The sequence below is a fragment of the Taeniopygia guttata genome, chromosome 1, assembly GCF_048771995.1.
Source record: "Taeniopygia guttata chromosome 1, bTaeGut7.mat, whole genome shotgun sequence".
Lineage (NCBI taxonomy): Eukaryota > Metazoa > Chordata > Aves > Passeriformes > Estrildidae > Taeniopygia > Taeniopygia guttata.
The window spans coordinates 102,519,961-102,545,297 of NC_133024.1; the positions used below are offsets into that span (position 1 = coordinate 102,519,961).

Sequence of the window (25,337 nt, forward strand, 5' to 3'; positions counted from 1 at the left end):
GGGTTTTGAAGTTTGTGTACCCCTCCAGGAGCTGAGTTAACCTTGCTTCAGAACTGTTTGCAGTGTTAGGTTTGTGGATGAACTCAATCATCTTAAAGATCTTTCCCAGACCAAATGGTTCTGTGAAAGAGGCTGCATTTCCCATTTCCCATCTTTCACATCTGTACTGATGATGCTGATGTCTGCTGCACTTCCTACAACCAAAATGCAACAACTTATCCTATGTATTCTGTGCAATGCAGCTTTGAGTTTGTCCTGTGAGATAACCTGCAGGATGTTCTGCTGTTCTGTTTCTGAGCCAGGGCTGACATCAGGTGTTTTTTTTATAGTCTTGGCCCACCAGCATGGGGTAGAGGGGCTGTGTCACCTTCTGAAGGCCAGTGCTCCTCCTTCAGGGAGATGCCACCGATGGCATCGGCTCCTCTGGACCACATGCCATGGGGCAATGACCACAAAGGGCGTCCCATTCCACAGAGCTGAGAGGACCCAGTATTTCCTGAAGTGACGTGAGTGAAAATGAAAATCATCACAAAAATGGAAGAAAACTAAGCATCTGCAGTGCTCTTTAAAAGATGAACACAAGTAGAAGTAAAGTGGCAAACTAGAAGCAAAGGTTTCTTGAGAAGAGCAAGTCTGAGCTGTGCAGTGCCTGGAAGGGGGCTGAACCACAAAGAACTCGAAAGCCCCTGGTCAGCATAGGAAGGTAGCTGTGTTCAGAGGTGGTTTTTAGTCTGACAACCTGTGACAATCTCTTGATGCATCTAAATGGATAGGTGATACATTTATAAATACTCATCCAGTGCTGAAGGTGACTTTGGGGTTTGGTTGGTTGGTTGGTTTTTCATAGAAAATACAATATATAGAACTGAAAGGTTAAACCAAAAATTGGAATAGCAAAGCTGGGAGGAAAACATACTCATGTTTATGGGAATTTAAGGGATTCATTGTTGATGTAGAGACACAGCATTTGGCTGAGAGGGCAGAGCAGAGAGGGCACTGCTGAAGAGTCTGGTCTAAGAAAGTGAGCACAGAGCAGCAGACCTCCAGCTGTGGTAACTGAGGGATCATGGCACATTCTTCAGTTTGCTTTATTACATTTAAACACTGTCAGGCAAATATTGCTGCCAAGTCACAGTCCAGAATGTGAGGAAGAGGTGATGCACACTCCCTCCAGGATATATGGCAGATTTTAAGGAAGTGGGTCCAATGTTTGACCCAAAAATGGCAAATGGTGTTTCTAACAAAAAGGAATGACAGTAGGTCTGTGGTTCTCTTTTTAGACTCTATTTTGCATGAGACGCTCCAGGAGAAGAGAGTTGGAGAATTGGAGCCCTACAGCACCAGGTGGGAATTAATCCTTAACCTCAAAACTTCAGCCTGTTAATTTTCTATAGGCTTGAAACAGGAAACTCTAATGCCATGTTCAGTGTCTGCTGCAGTATTGGTTCCAGACTGGCATTTCTGAATGGCTTAAATACGACTGTCAAACCCAAAACTGTCATTGAGTTCAAGGAATTCTTGAGTCTCTCACACTTAGTGTATGAATTTCATTAACACAAGCATTGCCAAACCTGCCTCATTCAGAAAAAGGAATTCACAGGTAAGGGGGTTTTATTTTTAGCTTTTAGGGAATACAAGGAGCTGGCAACGAAAATAGCAACATATGGCAATCCTGTTGTGTCTGCTCAGGAAGAGCATTCAAAAGCCTTGGGCCATCTTTAAATCTCAGCAATCCTAACGAGTTTTTGGTCACACTTTGGAATATGTGATCACCTGAAAATAGTTGGTTAAAAAAATCAAGCAAATTATGTAGAAAATGAATGGTCTTTTAAGGTCATTTCCCTCTCTACTAACAACTGTTTCTTCAGGATGAGAAAACAGACTTTCAAATAGAAAATAAGCTGGAATAGTGTTTCATGGATTTTGCCTGTATGTTTCTGCAGCTGGGCAGCAGCAGATGTGCTGGATGGAGAATGTTCTGGGCAGACTGTGAGAATTGGGCAGATACCACATTCCAACAGCCACTGACTGTCACATCCCTTTGGTGGAACTGGAAAGTTTTCATCCTCACCTCTCAATGCAGTGAAAACAATGTCAGCAAAGCCAAGGACTTGAAATAAATTACTTTGATCTGTAACCAAGCTCTCCTGACAGCAAAAGAGCAGGCTGTCAGTAGTCTCATCTGTCTTGCTCCCAAATCTTGCCACTCTGGAAGGAGCCTGCCTTCTTTCAGTTGGGTACCTGCTGGTTTTAGACAGTAAGCAGGCCCGTTCTCCCCTGCATCCTTGTGTTCCTATTGGCAGTGTTTCAGTGTTTGGCCTGTCCTTCCTGTAAAACCTTTGGAAATCCTGTGAAAACTGCAAGATGACAGCTCTTACCACAAGGGCCCTTGGTGCTTAAAAAAGCCTCTAAATTTCTCACCTCCTCACTTTGTTCAACTTTCTAGAACACCACCGTGGTGAAGGGAGCCTCCATATGTATTTTAGATGTTTTGTGTCTTTCCTTATTTATCGACAAATTTCTCACAGTCCTTTGCATTTTGTCCCATGCTGATTCTCGCTGTCATTTTTGAAGAGTGTCCACTGTGCCCCCGGGATCTTTTTTGTGAGTGGCAATCACTTATCACTGCATAGGCAATTAGGACCGTCCTCATTCCCCCCCGACACCACTCTGCTCATTGTTACGGTGTGTCCCTGTCGTTTTGTCACTCAGCGCAGTAACCATTAGGGTTAGCCAGCTTTGAGCATCCTGAACAACCTGGTGGGTCACCAAATTCCATCATTTCAGTACTCATTCCCTTTTCCTGGAAACATCCTGAAAGTGCACAGACTGTAGAAAGAATCCTTCCAGCAGAGGAAGCGTGTTGGAAAGTGGAGAATCTCTCGGTATAGTCCTACCCTCACTGCGCTCCCCTTCAGCGTCTCACCTGGCTGCAGCCAAGTCGATGGGGAAGCCTTTGGTGAAGGGCTCCATGAAAAGTCCCTCAAACATCTGCCCCACCGACAGAGCAGCTTCTGCCCGTGCCCTGGGGCTGGAGCGAGGGCGGACACGGTGTCATGGTTTGACACTGGCACGATGCCTGTGCCCCCCCATGAAAATGCAATCTCTCAACTGATTGCTGTGAAATGTGATCGAGAACAGAGCAAAGCAGGCCCAAGCCTAATAACAGGAAAAAAAACTTTATTAAACTACTACTACTATGCTACTATAAAAGAGGGGGGGGGGTGTCGGAACTCAAAATGTCCCTCAGACATTTTTAGAGGTTCCAGGCCTTGGTCAGAAGCATTTTAGACCCTGGCAAGCAGCTGAGAACAGCTGTGATTTTGAGTTTGAACCATGGAATGAATTACCAACTTTAAAGGTGGAACAAGCAGTCACAGAGGGTTAGATGGTATAGTAAAAGTAGTCACAAATTAGAGGGTAAAATTTTTTAGTATTGTACAGGGGGGTTTTAACACATGTACAGGGGGGTTTTACTTTGTACAGGGGGGTCAGGAGTTCTAAGATGGAGGAAAGTGGGCCTGATCCTGTTCTTCCTCCTTCTTCTTCCTTACCTCCATGTTCTTGGTGATGTTGGCATTTTTCTATTGGTTTAGGCTAGGGACACACTATTCAACGTAGATGATAGATATTGGCACATTATTGTAAATATAGTACACGTAATTTTTTGTATATAATGTTTGTACCATCCCACTGAGGGGCAGAGCCCCGCACACTGCCCTGCAGGACAGACCTGCGGCAGGGCAGCAGAACTTGTTATAGATAAGCAAAAATAAACAACCTTGAAACCAGCACAGACGAACTATGGCTTCTTCTTTGGCAACGGGGCAGAAAGACAGAGACTTTCTACAATCTCGGAATCACCAATACCCACAGATTCCGACAATTGGCGTCCCTTGGCGGGCATCAGCAAGAACAAGAAGAAACAGCAAACAACCTCCAACCTTCATCAGCAGAGAAAAACAAAAAAATAAAGAAAGGAAGAGGAACAGAGCACAAATGCTCTCGGCAGATTCCGGGAGGAGAGGGAGCAGAAAGCTCAAGATAAGAACCTGACCTTCACCAAGACAGCTCGTCTGGAGGACAGCCAGGAGGAGGAAAACCAGAAGCGCGCCTGGGATTTCTCGCCTGTGACCTGCTGGACGATGAACAGTGCCATCTCCGGACTGACCTTGTGGTGACTCAGCTTTTGGTGAGAATGGTTGAAATTAAGAACATGGGGAAGGGATGCTCCCAAGGACAGACAAAAAAAATTTTTTTTCAGCCCTACAGGGCAAGACTTTTACCCATCTGGTAGAGATAGCCTCAAATGAGATGAAAGCTTTGTTATTGTGGGTGCAGTATACTCACCCGGACACAGATGTACATCTTTTGTTTGAGTTAAATTTTCGTAAGGGATCAATAAGCAACTGTATTACCGAGCCACAGGAAAAAGAAAAAAAAAAAAAAAAGATAAGACTGCCGCAAAAACTTTTGCTTTCAGCAAGGACAATAAGAGTCATTTTCACAACGCGGCATTTTAGACTGAACAGCTAAGGCTCCTATAGGAGCACAAGGAGGAAGATGGCCCAGCCAGCAGCTTCGGGCAATTTTCCTCACCAGGGGAAGCAAATTGCCTCCCGAAGAGGATCAGGGGGGGTGGTTTTTCATCATGTCCTGTGTCCCCGGGTTCACACTATTCCTCAAGACTCCTCAAATCTCAATTTCTAAGCTCCTCAGCTGCAGAAAATCCCCAGACAGTGAGAGATAAGCCAGGCACAGACGCAGCCCTCGGTGGAGGAAAGGACTGGCCATTGCCCGAGTCCGAACCCACAGTGGGGGGGCAGCGGCGCCGGCGGCTCCTGGGGGGAGGGGCAGACATGAGTGCAGAGCGGAGGGAAAAGTGAGAGAGAGGAGAGAACTCGCAGTTGCGCGGGTGGGGAGTTCAAAACAGCCCGCGGTGCAGGCGAGAGGGGGGGGGCAGTGGGAACCAGCGGACGCAGGAGGCGGCGGAAGCGCGGTGCGGCGGTCAGACGCCTGGAGCGCCCAGTGATGCGTTCCATGACGGGAATCCGTGAGAGTGCGAAAGCACCGTCCGGCAGGTGCCGGGGAATAGCTCCCAATTCGCAGCGGCGGCGCTGGCCAGGCCGGCGGCTGGACGGAGAGCTGGACTCTCCTGTCGCTGCGGCGATGGCAGCGCGCATGCGCGAGACGGTAGAGCAAAACCCGGAAGTCGGAGCGGAGATCTCTTGCATTCCGAACGCACGGGCACGGGCACAGACGGCGTCGGGGGCGGCGGTGGCCGCCAGCCAGCCGTCCGCAGACTGCGCGGTGACCGCGGGGGGAGACCCGAGCGGCGCGGGGCCGGGCGGGACGCGGCGCGGGGCTGCGACAGCGCGGAACGCGGCGGCGCCCGCTGATGACGTCAGCAGAGCGCCGAATCGCGCTGGGCTCCGGCAGCGGCTCGGGGACGGCGCGGGCCGACCCAGAGCGAAAACCGAGGCAGCGCCAGGCCTGACAGAGAGAATGGGGGGGGACGTTCCCAAGGGACGGCCGCGCCGAGCCGGTGCGGGCGGGCGCGGTCGGTGCGGGAGTTCCTTCCCTTGTTCCCATGGCGACACAAACAGAGGGTGAATCAAGGCTGCGCATGCGTTTGTGAGAGTTAAAGCGAACGCGGAAGTGGCTGACAGCGGGTGTGAGCAAGAGAGAGGGGCGCAGCCATCCTAACGCAGGCAGAAGCGGGGTTTGACTGCACCAGAAATGCTCCCAGTGCTCTCATGCCGCGGCAAACAAAAAATCACAACAGCCACAGCAAATAATTTTTTACAAGCAGCAAATATCCTGCAGCAATGCTGAGAGATGAGTCTCCCAATTTTCACCCTGAAATAAAATTCCATCAGTCGCTTTTTGAAAACCAGCCAACACAAGGCCTTTTTCAAATCTCCCCAATGTTTCTAAACACCAACCCCAGATTTTTTCAGTTAGGTCACAGAATTGATCGAGCAGACACGCCCAGCCGGTGTGATGATAAGTAATAATTGTGGAACACATTGTGAAAAAGAGATATCATAATGAAAATTGATATAGAAAATTAAATAGCATGAAATGTTAGTAATTTATTATATTAAGGTTTAAGTTAGGTTGTATTTTAACGTTTTATTAATGATAGAATTGATTTTTATATAGTTGGTTTGCGTTTAAGTTAAGTATTGTTTAATTAGAGTATATCACTTTAAGTTTATTTTAGGTTTGAGCCCTGAAGAAGTTAAGTTTACAAAGGTTTAATTGATAATGGATTTATATATTGTTAATTTGATACATATGAATTTCATAAAGTTAATATAATTTAGGGATTCTTTATTAAGATTGTTATATATTGAGTTTAAGTACTATTTAATTCAAAAATTATTTTAAGTTTTTCAAAGGTCAAGTTTATTTAGCAGCAAGGTTTAGTTGTTTTTCTTTGAGAATGAGAAGGTTTTGTCTGAAACAGTTCACAAAGTAATAATGAACATTGATTTAAGGAGAAGTTATTGGATTTATTGGATCCTTGGTTTTGTTTTAGTATTTTTTGTTTTATTATAAGTTTATCAGTATATAAGAGTTGTAAAAGAATTTATTTTGAGTTTTCTGAGATTGATTTCATTGTTTAAAAATCAGTTTTATAGTCTGTTATTTCTTTGTATAGTGATACAAAGGCATTTGTTTTCAAATCCTTTATTTTTAACTATTTAAGTGTTCTATAAACGTTATTGTTAAGAAATTTTATCATGTTATCAGGTGAAGATTTGTGCTTCGTTTTTTCATAGTGAATTCTCGTATGTTTTATTGTTGTTTATGTAATCTTATCCAGGTTACATGCCAGTTCTGAAGTTTCATTTTGAATTTTAACTGTATTGTGCATTTTTCTAGGTGAACTTCCTGATTCGTTTTTATATCTCTTGTGAGTGGAATCATTGCATTTCTATTTTTCATCATTCTCAAATGTTTTTCAGAAGATCTCAGAGAGAGGTGCCTGAAACATTCTGACAACCTATTGCCATTGTTAATCTTACGATTTCTCCAATTGACATCCTTTTCCTTCAAAAGAGTTTCAAGAAAAATGAATCTTTGTGTCATTTGACCAGTTTATCGGTTTGAACTTCAAGTGTTTATTTTATAAGAAAATGTTATAATAGGTTGTTATGTTTTAAATATTATATATGTATTGTTAGTGTAAGTTTTGTTTTATATAATATGTTAAGGGACATCTCTCCAGTTTAAAGTTTGGGTCCTGGCCAGACCCTGATTTTAACTTGGACAGATGAGTTTGCCAGCAAAATTCAGAGGTCTCTGCACAAAAATGAATGATATGCAGGTCATTTTTGACCCATCAATTCGATTCTACAAATGTTACAGCTGACACAGTTTTGAGGTGAAACTTGCCAGCCCTGCCCGGGAAGGGATGCAAAGGATTTTCACTGGAAACAAATGTTTCAGCTGTTTGCAGACTCTGAAATGCTGTCACAATGTTTCTAATGATCATGCTTTGTTCAATTTTATATATGCTATTTAGAATATCTTTCTTTTGAATTTTCTTGAATTGTTATCGATTTTGATAAGTTTTATGCATTTTATTATTGAGATATTTTGTCTTGTTCTATATTATGATTTATATTTCAACTTTCTTGTTTCAAAAGAGAAGAAGAGGAAGAGAGAAAAAAGGAAAAAGGAAAAAAGAAAAGGAGTGAAGAAGTGCCTGAAATAAGGCTGAAATGAGGTTGAAGATTTTGTATGTTTTAATCTCTTGATATAATTATTTTGTAGACTTGATTTTGCTGATCATTGAGAAAAATATGAAGAGAGTGCTAGACACTGAACAGATAAAATTGAAAGAGGGAAAAAAAAAAAAAAATCGTTTAAGTAAGTAGCTTTGAGCAAGGATTTTGTTAATGTTTCCACAGAAGTTGAAAGTGGGATTTTTTAGTTTGCAGACCCTCAAAAAGCAATTCTTACAGATTTAAAGATGGGAGCTCAGATCATTATTGTGGCAGAGACCAGATTGCTGACAATGTCAGGGAAAGATTTCTTAATCATTCATTTACATTTAAAGAAGAAATATTTTGAGTGGACAATCCAAAGCCGCAAGATTTTTCAATCACGTTGTTAGGGCATTCAGAAGTTCGCACAGTTCGTTTTCCAACACACAAAATGTTAAATGTAAAAGTGAGTTTCAGGGAAAAAACAAAAGAGAAGCCAGGAACCAATGGAAGAAATGACAGTATTCACTGATGGTTTGGGAAAAAACTCACAAATCAGTGGTCACATGGAAAAATCAAAAAACAGGGAGATGAGAATCAGGTATCACAATGATACAAGGTTCACCACAAGTTGCAAAATTGGTAACAATAGTCAGGGGTTTTTCAGTTATTTTAGGAACCCTCAATCTGATCACAAGTTCAGTGTATGTTGCAAATGTGGTCAAACAATTAGAGAAATCGCTTTTAAAAACATACAGACAAGGAAATTTTATATTCCTATCTATTATGCATGAAAATAATCCTAGAAAAACAGAGAACATTAATAAACACATCAGAGTGCATTCTTCACCTCCGAGGTTTTTAGTAAAAGGGAATGCTCATGTAGATAGGCTCACAATGCCCATCTTGCAGACACTGCCAAACATTTTTGAGCAGGCAAAATTGAACCATGCATGTTTTCACAAAAATGCACAGGCATTGATGGGAACCTTTCACCCTTCTGAAAGTCAGACAAAGGAAATCTGCTTGCCAGAGTGCCAGTTTGTGCAGTCTCCTGTATTTACAGGAATGGACAATCTGAGAGGTTTGTAAAAGCCTTCAGCTGTGGCAAGCTGATGTCACAAAATACCCATCTTTTGAGAGGCTCGAAAATATCCATATTTCAATTGATACATTTTTAGGGGCGATTTTTGCATCATATACAGGGGAGACCACAGAACATACCTGCAAACATTTTTTATAAGCATTTACATCATTAGGAGTGCAACAAGAAATAGAAACAGATAATGGTCCAATTTATACAAGCAAGGTGCTTGACAAATTTTTGAAAAAACAGAGGGTCAAACATATTTTCAATATTCTTCATTCTCCCTCAGGTCAAGCAAGCAAAGAACACATCACACCCTGAAATCCACTTGGATGGACAGAAAAGGGATGAGGCAGGGTTGAACAAATGTGTTGAATTTTTTAAATGGTTTTTTCTCAAAGCCCACTCTAATAATTGTCAGATATGTTACAAACAGCCCACAGGAAAAACTAAGGGAAAATCCTTTCGTTTTAATCAGAAGTCCAGAGTCAGGACAGATTGAAGGTTCATTTACATTAATAACTTGGGGCGAGGGTTTCGCTTGTGTTTCTATAGGACGAGGACTGAAGTGAATGCCAGCAAAGCACATGTAACCTTATCGGGTGCAGACGCCAGTGGACCTGGACCTGAGAAGCAGAGAAGCAAGCACGCAGACGAAGGCAGACAACAACGCTGCAGACGTCTCGTCGGACAACGATTGATCACCCAGAGACTTGGGGTTTTTTTCTGAGAAATCAAGTGTTGTTTGGGTGTTGCTGCATTGCAGGGTTTCTCACAGAGGGTGGGGACATGGACATGGGATTCAGACAGATAGTGTTCATGTGCTTCATTCTTTCACCTGTTGCCTTGGGCAACAGGACAGATTTTCCCATGATACAACCAAGGGAAAATGTGTGGGAGACTTTGGCAAAAGCAGCTGGTCTGGACAGCATTTGCCTGACCCATTCGAAACCAGAGAAACCATTTTCAACATGCTTGGTAGGTGTGCCAGTGGAGGGATGGTCAGTCCCAGGGGACATCCTTCCAAGGGTTCTGAAGTTTCTTTCAGACCCTGTGGAGGGATGACATGTTTGGACACAATTCCTTCCTGCTGCTCACTTTGAACCTCTGGATTTGGACATTTTGGGTCAACAAAAATGAAATGGTGCATCAAATTTAATTCATCAGGAGTGGCAAAGACAGATAATCATACAATAGATGTCACTCCGAATCAGCCTTTTTATAAAAATGCGTCATCTTGGTGCAATCATACCAAAATGACAAGCAAATCATCCTTTCAACATCCAGCCACTTTACCGAAGGGAATGTTTTTCATTTGCGGGACAGAATTTGGCCTGCTATCCCTGCAAAAATCAAGGGTGGTCCATGCAGCATTGAAAGATCTTTTGTTAACACACAGCATGACCTTGATAAGAGAGCAAGGAGAAAAAAATCTGATGAATGAAATGATCCAAATTGTGACAATGATAATGTTAATACCAAGAAAAAAGGCTCGGAAAAACTGAGTGGTTCTGCTTTCACAGCAGGTGGCATCAAAAAGAGCCTTGGTGCAGTTGAATCAAAAGAGGTTGTGGGCAGAGTAAAGATGCCCATGTCATTTCTTTTGCATCGAATGATTTGTTAACTAGCAGTGAGAAATGGGAACAAAACAGTAATTGAACATCTATTATAAACACATATACACACGAGTGAAAATTTAAAGAGGTATCAGAGGACCAAACACACCTGGAGAAAAATTAAATCATAGGTAGATGGTGTGTTCAATTTGTTTCACTTTTCACAGTTGTAGAAAAGAGATTTTGAAAATAGTTGTATGTAATTATAAGGTATTGTAATTCTTCTAATGTTTGTGCTGTCCTTGCCTCAGTGCATGAGGCAGACCATGAACAAAGCTGTCAAAGAGGTGTTCTTGATTCAAAAAGGAAAGGATCCCTTGAAAAATATAGTTCAAATTATGATGATGATGTTTCTACCTGGGACAAGTCTCGGAGAATTGCAGTAGCAATTTTCTCACCCCAAGCAGCATCAGGGGCGGCCTTGACACAATTGGATTGTATAGCATATTGGTTGAGGAAACACAGTCGTGCCATTTCGTTTGCACTGAGTGACATGTTAACAGACATCAGCAGTGCAAGGCAAGCAGTGCTTCAAAACAGGGCGGCAATTGATCATTTGCTGCTGACACATGGGCACGGATGTGAGGAATTTGAGGGGATGTGCTGCATGAACTTGTCCGATCATTCAAAATCTATTCATAAAAATATAAAACAAATACAAAGTAGTATTAGCAAATTGAACAAAGTTACAGGGTCCTGATGGGATGATTTGTTTGGCTTTTTTGATATCTCACCATTGTGGAAAGAACTTTTGAAAATAGCATTTTATATTCTTATAGGACTTGTAGTTCTTCTGCTTGTTCTACCATGCATTTTCGTGTGTATTTGAAGGACCTTGAACAGCATGATAAAGCGGGTGTTTCTGGTTCAAACAGAGAGGGGAGATGTCGGAACTCAAAATGTCCCTCAGACATTTTTAGAGGTTCCAGGCCTTGGTCAGAAGCATTTTAGACCCTGGCAAGCAGCTGAGAACAGCTGTGATTTTGAGTTTGAACCATGGAATGAATTACCAACTTTAAAGGTGGAACAAGCAGTCACAGAGGGTTAGATGGTATAGTAAAAGTAGTCACAAATTAGAGGGTAAAATTTTTTAGTATTGTACAGGGGGGTTTTAACACATGTACAGGGGGGTTTTACTTTGTACAGGGGGGTCAGGAGTTCTAAGATGGAGGAAAGTGGGCCTGATCCTGTTCTTCCTCCTTCTTCTTCCTTACCTCCATGTTCTTGGTGATGTTGGCATTTTTCTATTGGTTTAGGCTAGGGACACACTATTCAACGTAGATGATAGATATTGGCACATTATTGTAAATATAGTACACGTAATTTTTTGTATATAATGTTTGTACCATCCCACTGAGGGGCAGAGCCCCGCACACTGCCCTGCAGGACAGACCTGCGGCAGGGCAGCAGAACTTGTTATAGATAAGCAAAAATAAACAACCTTGAAACCAGCACAGACGAACTATGGCTTCTTCTTTGGCAACGGGGCAGAAAGACAGAGACTTTCTACAATCTCGGAATCACCAATACCCACAGATTCCGACAGGGGGGGGGGGGAAGAAGAAAGAAAACACACACAATTCAAAATGAAAACCTTCCAAAGCATTCTTCCTCCCACCACCCAACTCTAACAAACCACAGTGAGACACAATCTGGACCCCAATCAGGTTTCCACTCTCCAGATAATCAACACCCAGTCCATCTGCAGGGAGAGAGGAGTCTCTTCTGTGCCACAGACCCCCCAAGAAACACAGCTGCCACATCCTGTGCTTCCATGTCACCACATGGCACCGCCCGGAGAAAAAAAGTTTGCCAGTGGTGACACTCTCCTTTCTATGCACAGTGCTCTCACTACCAATGCATGGATGGACAGACTGCTTTTAGGATTTTTCCTTTCAAGGATGCCCTGCCAAGAGGGGAAAAAACAACAGTTCAGTTTTTTATTTTTGGGACCAACAGTCCCACCCATTTTCCTCTGGGGCTGAGGATCTAAGAACAGAGATCTTCTTCTCTTCTTCCTCTGCGAAGACAGGGGGCACCACCACAAACCTCCTTAACTTTTCTCTGTTCGCTTTACTTCTGTCTTTTCCCAGCTGAAGCAGGTCTCTTTGGCTCACCCTGGGGATCCCGTCCGGTTCCAGCGCCCCCTCGGCTGCCGAGCCCGCCGGGGCTGTGACCATGGGCCCGGGGAGGGCCGGCTGGGCGCCGCGAGCAGCTCCGCCGAGGCCGGGCGGACACGGGGACCAGCCGGGAGCCCCGGCAGCCCGAGGCAGGCGGGGTGGGCGCTGCCCGGGCCGCCGTGCCGGGGCCGCCGTGCGCCAGGAGGCAGCGCGGGGTCGGTCCCTGCGCCGCCAGCCCGCCCCGGCTCCGGGTAATCATTAACCGGGCCCGGCCGCGGGCACCGCGCCGCGCATCGCCGCCCGCACTCGCCCGGGACCGGCGGCCGGGCACGCACCGACCCCGCCGCCCGTCCGCAGCCCCGGCACCGCCAGGGCACCGCGCCGGGGCCGCGCAGCCATGGGGGGCGAGGCCAACGGGACCCTGAACCCCTCCTGCGGCTCCAGCGAGCCGCCCTACTCGGAGGAGCTGCTTCGGAGTAAGTGCGGGGCGGGAGGAGAGGGCACTGCCCGCCGGACAGCCGGGGGGATGGCGGCGGCTGGTCCTGCCCCTGCCCCTGCCCCTGCTGCTGCCTCTGCCCCTGCCCCTATCCGTCCCCTGTCCCTGTCCATATCCGTCCCCTGCCCGTCCCCCTGTCCCTGTCCATGTCCATCCCCTTGTCCCTGTCCGTTCCCTGGTCCCTGTCTGTGCCCCTGTCCCTGTCTGTGCCCCTGTCCCTGTCTGTGCCCCGTCCCTGCCCATCCCTGTCCCTGTCCCTGTCCCTGCGTGTCCCTTCGCGGTTTTTCCCCGGCGAGGAAATCCCCGAGCGGAGCCGGCACCCGCCTGTCCCGGCCGCTCCTCCGCCTGTCTGGGGCCGAGCTGCCTTCGGGGCAGGGCGAGAGCCCAGCGCGGCCCCAGCCCCGGGCCTGGCTGGCACAGAGCGGGGATGGCACAGAGCGGGACTGGCACAGAGCGGGACTGGCACAGAGCGGGGATGGCACCGAGCGGGGATGGCACAGAGCGGGGCTGGTATAGAGCGGGGCTGACACAGAGCGGGGCTGGTACAGAGCGGGGCTGGCACAGAGCGGGGATGGCACCGAGCGGGGATGGCACAGAGCGGGGTCGGCACAGAGCGGGGCTGGCCCAGAGCGGGACTGGCACAGAGCGGGACTGGCACCGAGCGGGGCTGGCCCAGAGCGGGGCTGGCACAGAGTGGGGCTGGTACAGAGTGGGGCTGGCACAGAGCGGGAATGGCACAGAGAGGGGATGGCACAGAGCGGGGCTGGCACAGAGTGGGGCTGGTACAGAGTGGGGCTGGTACAGAGTGGGGCTGGCACCGAGCGGGGCGCTGGGGCAGGAGGGGCTGCCCGAGACCTGCGTGACCGAGCGCTGAACCGGCCCCTGGAGCTACGCCGGGTCTCAGGCTCCATCCGGTGAGATTTAAGGATTGGAGATATCCACACAGACGTGCACTGCCCTGCCTGCAGCCAAGTCTGGAACTGCCGGGGGTTTTTGAAGCAGGTTAGAATAAAGAGGCTGGGACAGAGGCTCTGCTTTGCCTTCAGATAGGCTGCGGGTCCGGCAGGAGTTAGTACTGATGATGAGCATGAACTTCTGAATTAAGCATGATTCCACTGCGGTGCTTTTTTCTGCCTCTGGAAATGCATCCTCTGGGAGAAAATGCACTTCAGCTGCCAGTTGGGTCAAAGTTGATTCCCATACCCAGTCCTTGTCAGCAAAGCTGGGGTCCAGAGCCAGCCAGGGGACCCCACGAGGCTTTCGATTTGACACCAGTGTCAATGGAGACATAAAACCTGTCACCTATGGGTAAATGTTGAAATGTTTACGGGAGAAGCAAAAAAAGATTTTGGTGAAGACACCAAGTTTTATCTCAGGCTTGGGATATCAGAGACTTTTCCTTACATTGCTTGTGTGCCCTACAAAATCCCACCGAGCTTCTAGTAAATTTGCCTGCCTAAAGAAGTTACATGTTACATGCCTATGAGCACATGATGGAAGCAGAGAACTAATACTGAGTGAATACATGTTTGCTTGTAGCCTACCTGGAAAAATTACCAGATTATGTATTTATTTCTGCTACATACTTACATTCATCTAAGGATATTTGTCCCGGAATTCCCTTTTCTGAAATGGACTATTGCATAATGCTTTCAGAAGGTGAAGGCATATTCTTCCTGCCTGCTGTCCGTGGATCCTGGAAAGATTTAGTCATGAACTTCAGTATTTGAATGGCTCTGTGGAGTCAGTGGCCTGCCTGTGTAACTAGAGATGAGTGCAAGTATTTGCAGGAATAAGGCAAAGAAGCCCCTCAGAGATGGTGTTGTTACATTAATATTTGACAAGCTTATGAAAAAAATCAGAACTGTCTGCTTTCTTTTCTCTCTCTGCAGGTCTTGACCTACCAGGGAGATTTCTCTTTGCAACCTTGACTCTGATGACGCTCATTGCCATTCTGGTGTTTATAGAGGAAGCAGTCTACATCTACAGGAAAATCCCCTCCTCCAAAAGTTCAATCATAATTTGGATTAATGCTGCAGCTCCAGTAAGTTAACATGGAAACAAGATAAAATTTAATGCTGAAAATAAGGCTTCCTTGAAAATCTACAGGAGCCACATGAACTCTCTGCCCTTCATGCAACCTTCCTCCCTTTTCTCTGTAGGTGATCTCTACTACTTCATGCATTGGGATGTGGGTTCCTCGCTCAACAATGTTTACAGATTTCACAGCAGGAATGTGAGTATTCTGCTTGTTTCTAAGTGTTGCTCCAAACCCTGAATTTCTTCCCTTTAAACAGCTGCTGCTCTTGGTAACACAGTAGTTCTGTAAATTTAACAATTCAGTAATTTCTTTGTTTGAGTTGAAATCTCTTGGCAGTTCTTTCCTGGGAGGTGGAAAATGCTGAAACAGTTCCCAGTGCTACAGTCAGTGTGGGAACGTCAGTGTGGAGATCTGTGACTCACATGTAATTGATTCCTTAGACTGACAGTCTCTTTGGAGCAGTAGTCTGTCTTTCCTCTCTCTGCATGTCATGTGGAATGAGAGTCTGGCCTGTGACTTCTCCCCTGCACTTTTACTAATGATGAGCCGTGGAGGTCTTATTATTAATGGTGCCAAGTGAGCCCCCAGTGAGCACATCAATGTAAAAATGTTCCACAGTTGTCCTGATAAAAGCACTTTATTGCACTTTATGTGTGAGCATGACAGCTCTGGCATGCCCAGAGAGGAGGGAGAAATGTGGTCCCTGTTTTCTGGATGTGACGGCACAGCCCTGGAGGGCAGGACAAAGTGGGGGTATGCTGTGGCCCTGAGCACTCCACAGCTGGAGAGGAGTAAAAGAGTAAAAGAGAAGGGACAACACAGTAGTAGGGAATACTCTTGGCATGTAGCAGCGTGTGCAGCTAGTGCAGATTGCCAGAAACTTCCAACAATCCAGTCCTGTGGCACTTCAAGCATGTTTAAATTCCCTCTTCTCCCTTGCCCAAGCTACAGGCAGTGCAGCAGAGGACCTCTTATTGATTGGATTTCCATGTTTGGTGGCATAATCTGTAGTTCCTGGGTAGGGTTATGAATGTGCAGCTGGGGAAGGAGGGAGAGGTGGGGTTGCAGCAGTAGGTCTGCAGAGGAACCACACCCTGCCTGGGCCAGCACATTCAATGATAGCTATTTAAGTGAACCTAGCCATGTTTGTTGGTTGAAAGCCATGTTTGAGGAGCAAGAGGACTTGTTCTAAAAAGTTCGGACTAGTGAGAACTATATAACTTATGGAAAAATACAGCCAGAATGACTGGGGCCAGGAAAGCCTGTGCTTTAACAACAACTCTGCCACCAGCCACCAGAGTGGCTTTGGGAAATTCCATACGTGCTCTGTGCCTCAGTTTATTCCTCTTTCAGTGAGGGTAGGGCAGTGCTGCTCCTCCAAGGTGATGGAAAGCAGAAGGTGTCTCAAAGACAGAGCTAGAATTTTTGTTGATTGCTTTTACACAAGCTGTAAAAACCCTGTACACTGGCCTGCACAGGCATATGAGACACACAGGCAAGTTTAAGCTGGAATTCTCTTCCTCCCCTAGATTTTTTGCCATAGTTATCCACAAGTTTCTGATGATGATGATTAAAGAGTGTGGAGGGCAGAAGGTGCTCCTCAGACGGTTTGAAAATGGTCACTTCACCATCTCCACCGGCCCCTGCTGCTGCTGCTGCCTCTGCCTCCCCCGTGTGCCCATCACCAGGTGAGCCACCCCTTTAAGATTTCCCTTTAAGAAGCCTGAAAACGGCTGCTGGAATTCAGCCAGCTTGGCAGGGCCAGGCTTACAGCAAAGCTTCCCAAAAATCAGTCTCAAGATGTCTCAAACTGTTTCTTTTAAACAGCATCATCACTTTAGGGCTGTACACCACCACTGATTTATTTAGTTTCTATAATGCAGAGGTGTATAGGAGGAGAAATTCCTACTCTAAAAAAACTAATAATTGACAATTCAGTTTTTAATTCCAGAAGGGAACAAATATCTCGAGATTGGGTATTTTTTACAAGCAGAATTGTCAAATGGAGGCTCTCTCGTTAGAAAATTTTCCTCACTTTGATAAAATTTAAATGTTTCATTGTGATTTTGACTTTAAAACTACTTGAGATTAAAATAAATTTTAAAATAAATTTTAGAACGAAAAGTAGATTAAACTCTTATAAAGCGTTGTTCTCAATGAAATGGCATTGTCTGGTGAGGCAAAAGCAGATGTTTTCTTCTTCTAAACTCAGTATTAAAGCATCTTTGAGAAGGGGGGTAAGGATGGAGAGCTACAGGAGCCAAATACTGTAACATAAACCTGTCCTTCTTTGAGCACTGCTTGGTGGAGCTCCTCCTCTGGTTAGTGTCACCCCCTCACTTACACACCACTCCAGAACCTGCAGTGTAACCTCGTGTATTTCCCTGAGCTTTTCTGCTGGCATAGAGCATGAAACTCTTTCTCTCATTATAAGCAAAATCTGAGGGACTGAAAAGAGACTTTTCTATGGACTTTAGTGTCAGAGGGTCCTAGGGGACTGTACAATCTGTTTAGATAAAACCATCAAACAGAACACAGCATAGTGGTTTCTGTCGCATTTTCAAAAATTCTAATTTTTTATGACAATAATTTTTTTCCTTAAACTGACTCATTTGGTATTGGAATTAAAACTTTAGTTTCCATAATTTCATTTTAACAGAGTAACACTAAATGCTTACATGGAGGAGCTATGAAGAAGAAGAGGTAGTAAACCAACTAAAAATGTACCTTTATTTGTTCTTCCCATGTCTGTTACCCTGTGTATAGGCTGTAGCAGCTGGGAGCTTGGGAGAGGATCCCCTACTCTGCCTTCTGTTGCTCAGCCCAGTGGCAGCTTATGCAGGATGATGTCAGCTAAGATGGAATCATTTCAGGAGCTAGACAGTGCCTATTACTGCTGGCAGGAAGGACAGCTGTCTGTTAAAAAAAATGGAAAATAAAAAAGGCTTTTTGCTGTGCAGAGGGCTTAGGCCTCCTTCTCCAGTGTCTGTACCACTGGGAAACCCATCTGCTCTCTGCTTCTAACCTCTGGCCTTCTCCCATTGCAGGGTGCCTTTTTAAAAAAAATATACTGGCAAGCTATATGAGAGAAAAGTCAGTCTCACATTCCTTCCATAGGTATCTTATGGGGAAACAGGGAGCTATCCCAAGGGAGGGATTAATTCTTAAAAAAACCCATATATATCTGCAGTCCTGGGGAAAATAACAAGATGAGGCAGTGTAACAATCCATGCAACAGGGAGAGGTGTGGCAGAAGAGATCTGGTGATCAGTAGAGGTGGGCCTGTGCTAACAAGGGAAACAACTCATGGCATTGCAGTGACTGCACACTTTGTCATATGTATTATTCTTTAAAGTTCTCTGGGAATAATAAATCTTTGGAAAGGTACACACTAAGTGGCTGGTCCATTGCAGGTCTTTCCACATGGGTTTGTGCTGTTGATAATCCCATGATTACTAGCTGTATTCATTGAGCAATTCCTGTAATCCTGGTTCATGGTTATATCCTTTAGCACACTAAATGGCAGCCTGTTGTCTGTGAGACATCTCTGATGGCAAGGCCCAAGGAACTCCAGTGAAAACAACACTGAAAATATGGGAAATAATGCACAGTAACAGACTGAAACATGAGGCAGCTGTAGCAGCAGCAGCTTCCCCTGTGAAAGCTGAAGGAGAGCTCAGGTCAGTCAGCTTTCATGCCCTCTGTTAGAAAGTTCATCTGCCCCTCTCTTGGTGGCCTTCAGTGCTGGCTGGCCAGGTTACAGGTGTGTTCTGGAGCCACTTTATAGTGACAGCAGTGAAGGACTCCTGAGCTGTCCTGCTGGCCTTGTGCAATTTGCCCAGTGAGAGACTGTTCCTTTCTTGTGTTAGACTACAGAGGGGAAAACCCAGATGCCAAACCCAGTACCCAAACATGGTACTCTTCAAGTGCACTGAAAAACCACCAGTCCTTTCACCTAGGACTGTGTGATCCTCTTTCTTGATCTGCCACAGGACCAAGAAGTGGCTGAACAGACTGATTTGTCCAGCTTCGTGGGAGGACTGAAATAATAAGGCAACAAGGCAAGAGCAAATGGCATCATTGTTCAGAAACCGGTTATGCAGCTACTGTCTCCCTGGTTGGCTTCAGGGCAGAGAAAGACATCATGTTTTGCCCAGCCTTGGTTAGTATGTACTTGCTGCAGAGCAGGGAAAATACTATTTTTGTAGAGACTTTATTAAATAAACATTGGGAAATTCTTGGAAATATTTTCTAATCTTGAAGCTGTTCCTCCCCAGATTTTAGCCACATGCTACAGGAGTGGAAAAGTTTTGCTGGTGACAGTATCCAGAAAATGTTATTAAGGTTGCTAATAGGATCATGGCCATGATTTTTTTATTGCTTATTTTTTTGTCCAGGCAAACCCTCTTTTGGCTGAAGCTGGGCACCTTTCAGTTTGCTGTCTTTCGGCCTGTGCTCATATTCTTATCAATAGTGCTTTGGACTAATGGCAATTACGTTCTTTACAATGTAAGTAACTATTTTAATCAGAGAAGGTCCTCAAAATCCATAGGTTTCAGGGCAGATGTAACTATCTTAGCCTACAACTAAACTGTGAAATCTGGGACCATTTCCAAGTGAGTCCTTACTGTATTCTTTTGAGACTAGAAGCATATAATTTCCTGACATCCTCAATTTCTGCCTTCCTTGACTCTCCTGGAAAGAAATTGGGCATCAGGGGGGATGGGTATCAGATTATGCTTCAATGCATTTCCCAGCTGGTATGGTTAGAATAGCAGGACTGCAAGTTGTCCTGTGGGATGTATCTGCCCTGTGTTTTGTAAGGCACAGCCTTAAGAAATCAGTGTATGTACTGGTATGTTAACAGGAAGCCTAATTCTGTGTTTTTCAGCAAGACACGGTGATTTTTATATCTGTGCAGAATGAAAAGATAGTACTTCACTTCTGCTTTGTAACCATGTAACCTGCAAGATGATGGAGAAATCTGTATCTGATAATAATTTGGCACCTCTTGGATAGCTCAGACTAAAAGTAATATTTTTGTTGTTGTTTCATGGTATAAAATGAACGACCCACCTGAGATGTCAGGCTGAACATGCTCTCATGAGCTGTTGAGCATTGGCAGGTGCTGCTGGGGTCTCTGAACGGGCACACACTCCATGGCTGGCAATTGCAACACTGAGGGGTTGTGTCACTTGGCACCTCCCCAGGCTGAACACATCTCCCTGTTGGTGCCTGCAGGAGAGAGCCTGTCCCAGCGCTCCAGTTGGTACTGGGCAGTTTCCCCATGCAAAACCCTGCAACTGCTGCTGCCACCAGCTTTCATGGAGATAGAAAAAAGCATTTTAACATCATCCAGTTCACAACTTCTTCCTGGAAACGCTGAAGGAAGGTTGTTTAAGGTTGTGTGATTTGCTTCTCAGTTGTCTCCCAAAGGACCTGCGCTATGGATCAGCTGCTTCATTGGTGCCCTCACCCTTTGTGCTCTGTGGGCAGTAGGAATCATGTTTCGAAAAGTTAGGATTCTCCTTAAGTGTAAGAACATTATCCCAAAATTTGCTCTTTATCAGGTGAGAACTTTAATATTTCTGATAAGAATTTCTTTTAATTGCTGATAGTACTCTGCTTCTCTTGTTCCTGCTCCTTTGTTGAAAATTTATGGTATTTTTTCCCATTAAATGCACTGTGCAAAGCCATATTTTTACCTGATTAAAGCTGCATCCCTTTGAAGCACTCTCCTTGGCTGCGGTTCAGTTTCACTTGGAGCCAATTTACCTCTAGTCTTAGGAGTGCTGGAGACATGAAAGCCATGTAAAATCTATTTTTAGACCACTGAAATCACAACAGCACTTTCTGTGGGGCTTGAAGGAAGTTTTGTAGATGTGGTATCCTGAAATGCAATGTTAAAATGCTGGTGTGTACCTCAGGGAGGAGATGTTGCATTGTGCAGGCAGCTGTTGTTTGAACTGTTTCAGCATTCCACAATATGCTGGTTTAACAGTATTTTTCTTGGCCATTCTGCATTTCAGAATTAGATAATAGTGAAAATACTGGCTGCAAATCATTAAACAGTACACACAGGTTAGATTGAAAAAGCACAGGGACAAAAAGCACATCACTGAATAGAGTCCAGCAGAATCCTTTGATATGTATCTTGAACTGGACATGCATCAAGGCTGGTGCACTGAAGTTAGGTAAATTATTAAGCACTAATAAAGGCAGTAAACAGGATGGTCACACCTGCAAAGCTGTGTGAGGGTGAATTCAGGTTTGGGATTGCAAACTCTGTTGATGTGAGGGTTTAGACTCAGGCAGTAACACCAGTAGCTACAGAGGCACTTGGATAACTCCGTGGCAGCAAAGGTTTGGCTCAATGTAATGTGATGAGCAAGTGGTGGTTGCTGAACTCAAGCTGTGAAGAGTCGCTCATACCTTCTGGCAAAAAAGCCAGTCTCATATAATCTAGGGATCACAACATCTCCCTGCTGTGGCAAAAAGAGGAGACAAGAGGAAAAATTTTCTTTGAGTCTTTCTTCCACTAAGGAAGAGCATAAGCTCATGGATCAAATTAACTGGCATTTTTAAAACATTGTTACCTATTATTCAGAACTCAGTATTATTTGAAATCCCTGCTGGGAGGTCTGTGTATAATGTACCTCCCAAATGAAGGCCTGAAAAGAAATACTTTTCAAGTCCAGGATTAATTCAATACTCCTATTCAGAGCAATATCATCCTGACCTTAAGATGAATTCTGCAGAATGGCAGGCACCCTGCTGGTAGGTGGGGGGAAAGGGAGGGCATGCAAGGAGGAATGAGGCAAAAGAAGTTCTGTTATCAAAGCAGAATTGTTGTGTGAACTGTAAAAGCCTTTCTGGTAGCTAAGGCATTTGTTTTCCCTTTTTGGTGCAGTTTATTGTCATTCTGAACCACCTGCAGACCACTATTATCAACATATTTGCCACACAAAAAATTATTTCCTGTGCTCCACCACTCTCCTCTACAGCAAGAGGATCATGTAAGTTTTCTGGGGGAAGAATGTTCTTCATTTACTTACAAAAGTACCAGTTCATTGTTGCTAATGGCAATCTCTGGTGTTTTCCCAGAATACATATTTCATGGTATCACTAGCTTTAGGAGAATCTAATTTTTTAGTTTAAAAACAATAACAAAAGTTTCATAGCTGTCATGATTGTAGAGAACAACTTGATAATGAGAAGAGCTGGCATCAGAAATGAGAGGAAAAGAAATCAACATGCATGATTACTGTTAAATCTCTTATATTTTGGATGCATAATTCATTGCATTCTTCTTGATGGGCAATACTGGAATTCTGTAACTGATGTAATTGCTGAGTGTGAGAGACATGGGGACAGGATGATAGAGTTTTTTCCTTTTGCACGGGTGAAAATTAATAAGCCAATTATTCATTTTTTGTCTGATAGTAATTTCCCCTTTTGTGGGGCTTTTCTTTGTCTCCCTTTTTTTTTTTTTTTTTTTCAGATATTTCCCAGCAGCTGCTCATCATGGAAATGTTTCTGATAACTGTAATCTCGAGGGTGGTCTATCGGAGAAAATACCATGACCTAGAGCCTCCAGAGTGTGTGGCTGAAGAACCTGGAGACAAGAAGCAGGCTCCTAAAATTATCCTGAATGGTGCAGTTGTTGAAGATGCATTGCCAAAGGTTTAGAAGCCTCCTGTGCTCCTGTTATGCAGCAGCTGTAAGATCAGCTTCAGGAATTTGTATATCCTTGCACCAAAAACAGCCACTGTCCATGTCAGAACATGGCAGGAAGGTCTGTGAGCTGCAGTACTGAAAGGACCAGTAAGGATAATCCTGTTGATTCTCCAGAGATGTGTGCATGGTGTGAAGGTTTTCACACCATGTAATTTACTGAGACTTTATACCATTTTATACTGTTACTGAGCACTTGATGGTGTCAAACTGTCTTACAATATGATTTTATTTTTATTTTTTAACTATTAGAATGGCTGTGATTTAGAGTTAATTCAGAGTAATTATTTTTAATATGTTTTGACTTTAAAAAGTCTTATTTTACCCTGGATTGCTGTCATATGTCCAACATAGCATTTTTCCATGGTTCCTCCATTACAATAGATAATCTCTCACTCTACACCACGACCTCATCATAGCTAATTTTGATCAATAAATACAGTCTCATATGTTTGTTCTGAAATCCCCAAATCCATGTGGGCTCTCCACCTACATAAACAACGATCTCTCTAGGGCAAGACTTTAGATTCCTAGTCAATTCACCTCCTAAATTGGTAAATATACAGTTACTGTTTGTAAATACGGCAGGTGTTCTTCCTCTGGACAGCAGGTTCTCTGTCACTGGCCTGGAAAAGGAAAGTAGGAGTTAGAGTCTGGGATATTTTCTGGTCTGTGATGTTACACGGTGCTTTGGCTCTCGGCTCGGTAAATGGGGATAAGGACACTCAGGATCCTTGCACTAGCAGCATCTGTGAGGATGGGAGCGACTGACAGGACTATCGGGCTGCTGGTCAGCAGACAGCTGAACATGAGCCACCAGGCAGCCAGGAAGGCCAGTGGCACCTGGCTTGTATCAGCCTTAGCGTGGCCAGCAGGACCAGGGCAGGATTGTCCCACTGGTGAGGCCACATCTCAAATCTTTTGTTCAGGTTTGGGCCCCTCATGACAAAGAGGACATTGAGGTGCTGGAGTGTGTCCAGAGAAGGACAAGAGAGCAAAGCTAGGCAGATTAGAGTCACAGTACACTTTGGGTTGGAAGAGACCTCTAAAGGACATCTAGGCCAAGCCCCTGCAGTGAGCAGGACATTTTCACCTAGATCAGGTTGCTCAGAGCCCATCCAATCTGACCTTGAATGTTTCCAGGGACAGAGCACCTGCCACCTCTCTGGGCCACCCATTCTATTACTTTACGCCTCTCACTGTGAAAAATGTCTTCCTTATATCTAGTCTAAATCTATGCTCTTGTTGTTTTAAACATTTATCCCTTGTTCTATTGCAACAGGCCCTGCTAAAAAGGGTGTCCCCAGCTTTCTTGTAGTCCCCTTAGGCACTGGATGGCCACAATAAGGTGGCTTCTTCCCAGAGCCTTCTGCTCTCTAGTTTGAACAGTCCCATCTCCCTCAGCCTGTCTTCATAGGCTGAAGTGCTCCAGCCCTCTCATCATTTCTGTGTCCCTTCTCTGGACCCACTCCAACACACAGTGGGGCTTTATTTATGGCTTACATTGAATTAAAACATTGCATTCAGTTTGGGAATTGGTGGGAAATGAAATATACTGAAAACAACTAGTGAACCACCTGAAGCAGAAATTGGGGCTCACTTAAAATGTTTTGTTGTTTCTGATTGAAGTCAGAAACAATATTTTCTTTAACAACTGAAGGATTCCATTATAGTAGAAAACTTGAATTTTTTTTGTTTTGAAATGGTTGATGCAATTTTTATATTTAATTTTTTTCTAAGTGGCAGTCTTGGACTGCATTAATTTGAGAGAATCTGCATTTTTCCCTTGAAAAATAATGTATGCGAGAATTTTTACTCTGCATTAGAGTGAGTGCATTAGAATAAGTTAGCTAGGATCCACTAACTTATTCTTAACATGAGAAATCTTCTTAATATATTTAACATTATGACTATTAGCATATTCCTAATGTTGCTTTTTATCAGTGTAATCTAGGCCACTGGTACTTATATAGGCTTGAAGAGCAATACTGAATTTCATAACAGCATTGGGGATGGTTGGCTGCGAGTACAATCAGCTTCAAAATTGGAAAATAAAGTATTTTGAGTTGGTAAAGCATCTTTGTGTTTACTGTAGCAGTTCAAGGGAATGTTTTGATGGGTGGGATCTGTGGCATGGGAAAGCAGATCCATGTGGCATGGAGAATACATTTGAAAGCAGATGGAGTGTGTAAGGAGTGGTGTCTGTAGGACCAGAGGAGGCTGCTGGGGCACAGCAAAAGTCTTCACTCATGGCTGTTGGGCTGGTATCTGTCATGTCTCTGCAGTGCCTGTTAAATATATTTTGTAAATATGAGTGTGGGCCTGATTTAGCTACAGGGATGGCTAGCTACTATGCTTTTGGATAGCTATTTAATACTTGTTGTGACCTTCATCTGACATATTTCAGCAATAAGATGTACTGTGGTGATTGTCAAGCAGACTTTGGATTTGGCAGAAAATCTATTTACTGTGTACAGTCATGGAGATCTCATTCCAAACATCACTTACTTACACAGAAGCCATTT

General features: G+C 44.5%; 1 protein-coding gene across 2 annotated transcripts; it reads left to right on the forward strand.

The window, feature by feature from the left end:
* Positions 1-12,484: 12,484 nt before the first annotated feature.
* LOC115496804 (organic solute transporter subunit alpha-like) lies at positions 12,485-24,886 on the forward strand. Of its 2 annotated transcripts, XM_030282349.4 has the most exons (8): positions 12,486-13,017; positions 14,930-15,081; positions 15,200-15,273; positions 16,608-16,766; positions 19,476-19,587; positions 20,502-20,648; positions 21,989-22,094; positions 22,580-24,886. In XM_030282349.4, exons 1-8 carry the CDS (start codon positions 12,939-12,941, stop codon positions 22,765-22,767), a joined length of 1,017 nt encoding a protein of 338 aa, XP_030138209.1. In that variant the 5' UTR covers positions 12,486-12,938; the 3' UTR covers positions 22,768-24,886. The 2 variants fall into 2 exon arrangements, with proteins under 2 accessions (XP_072790899.1, XP_030138209.1); XM_072934798.1 differs by lacking the exon at positions 16,608-16,766 and having other exon boundaries at positions 12,485-13,017.
* Positions 24,887-25,337: the final 451 nt, after the last annotated feature.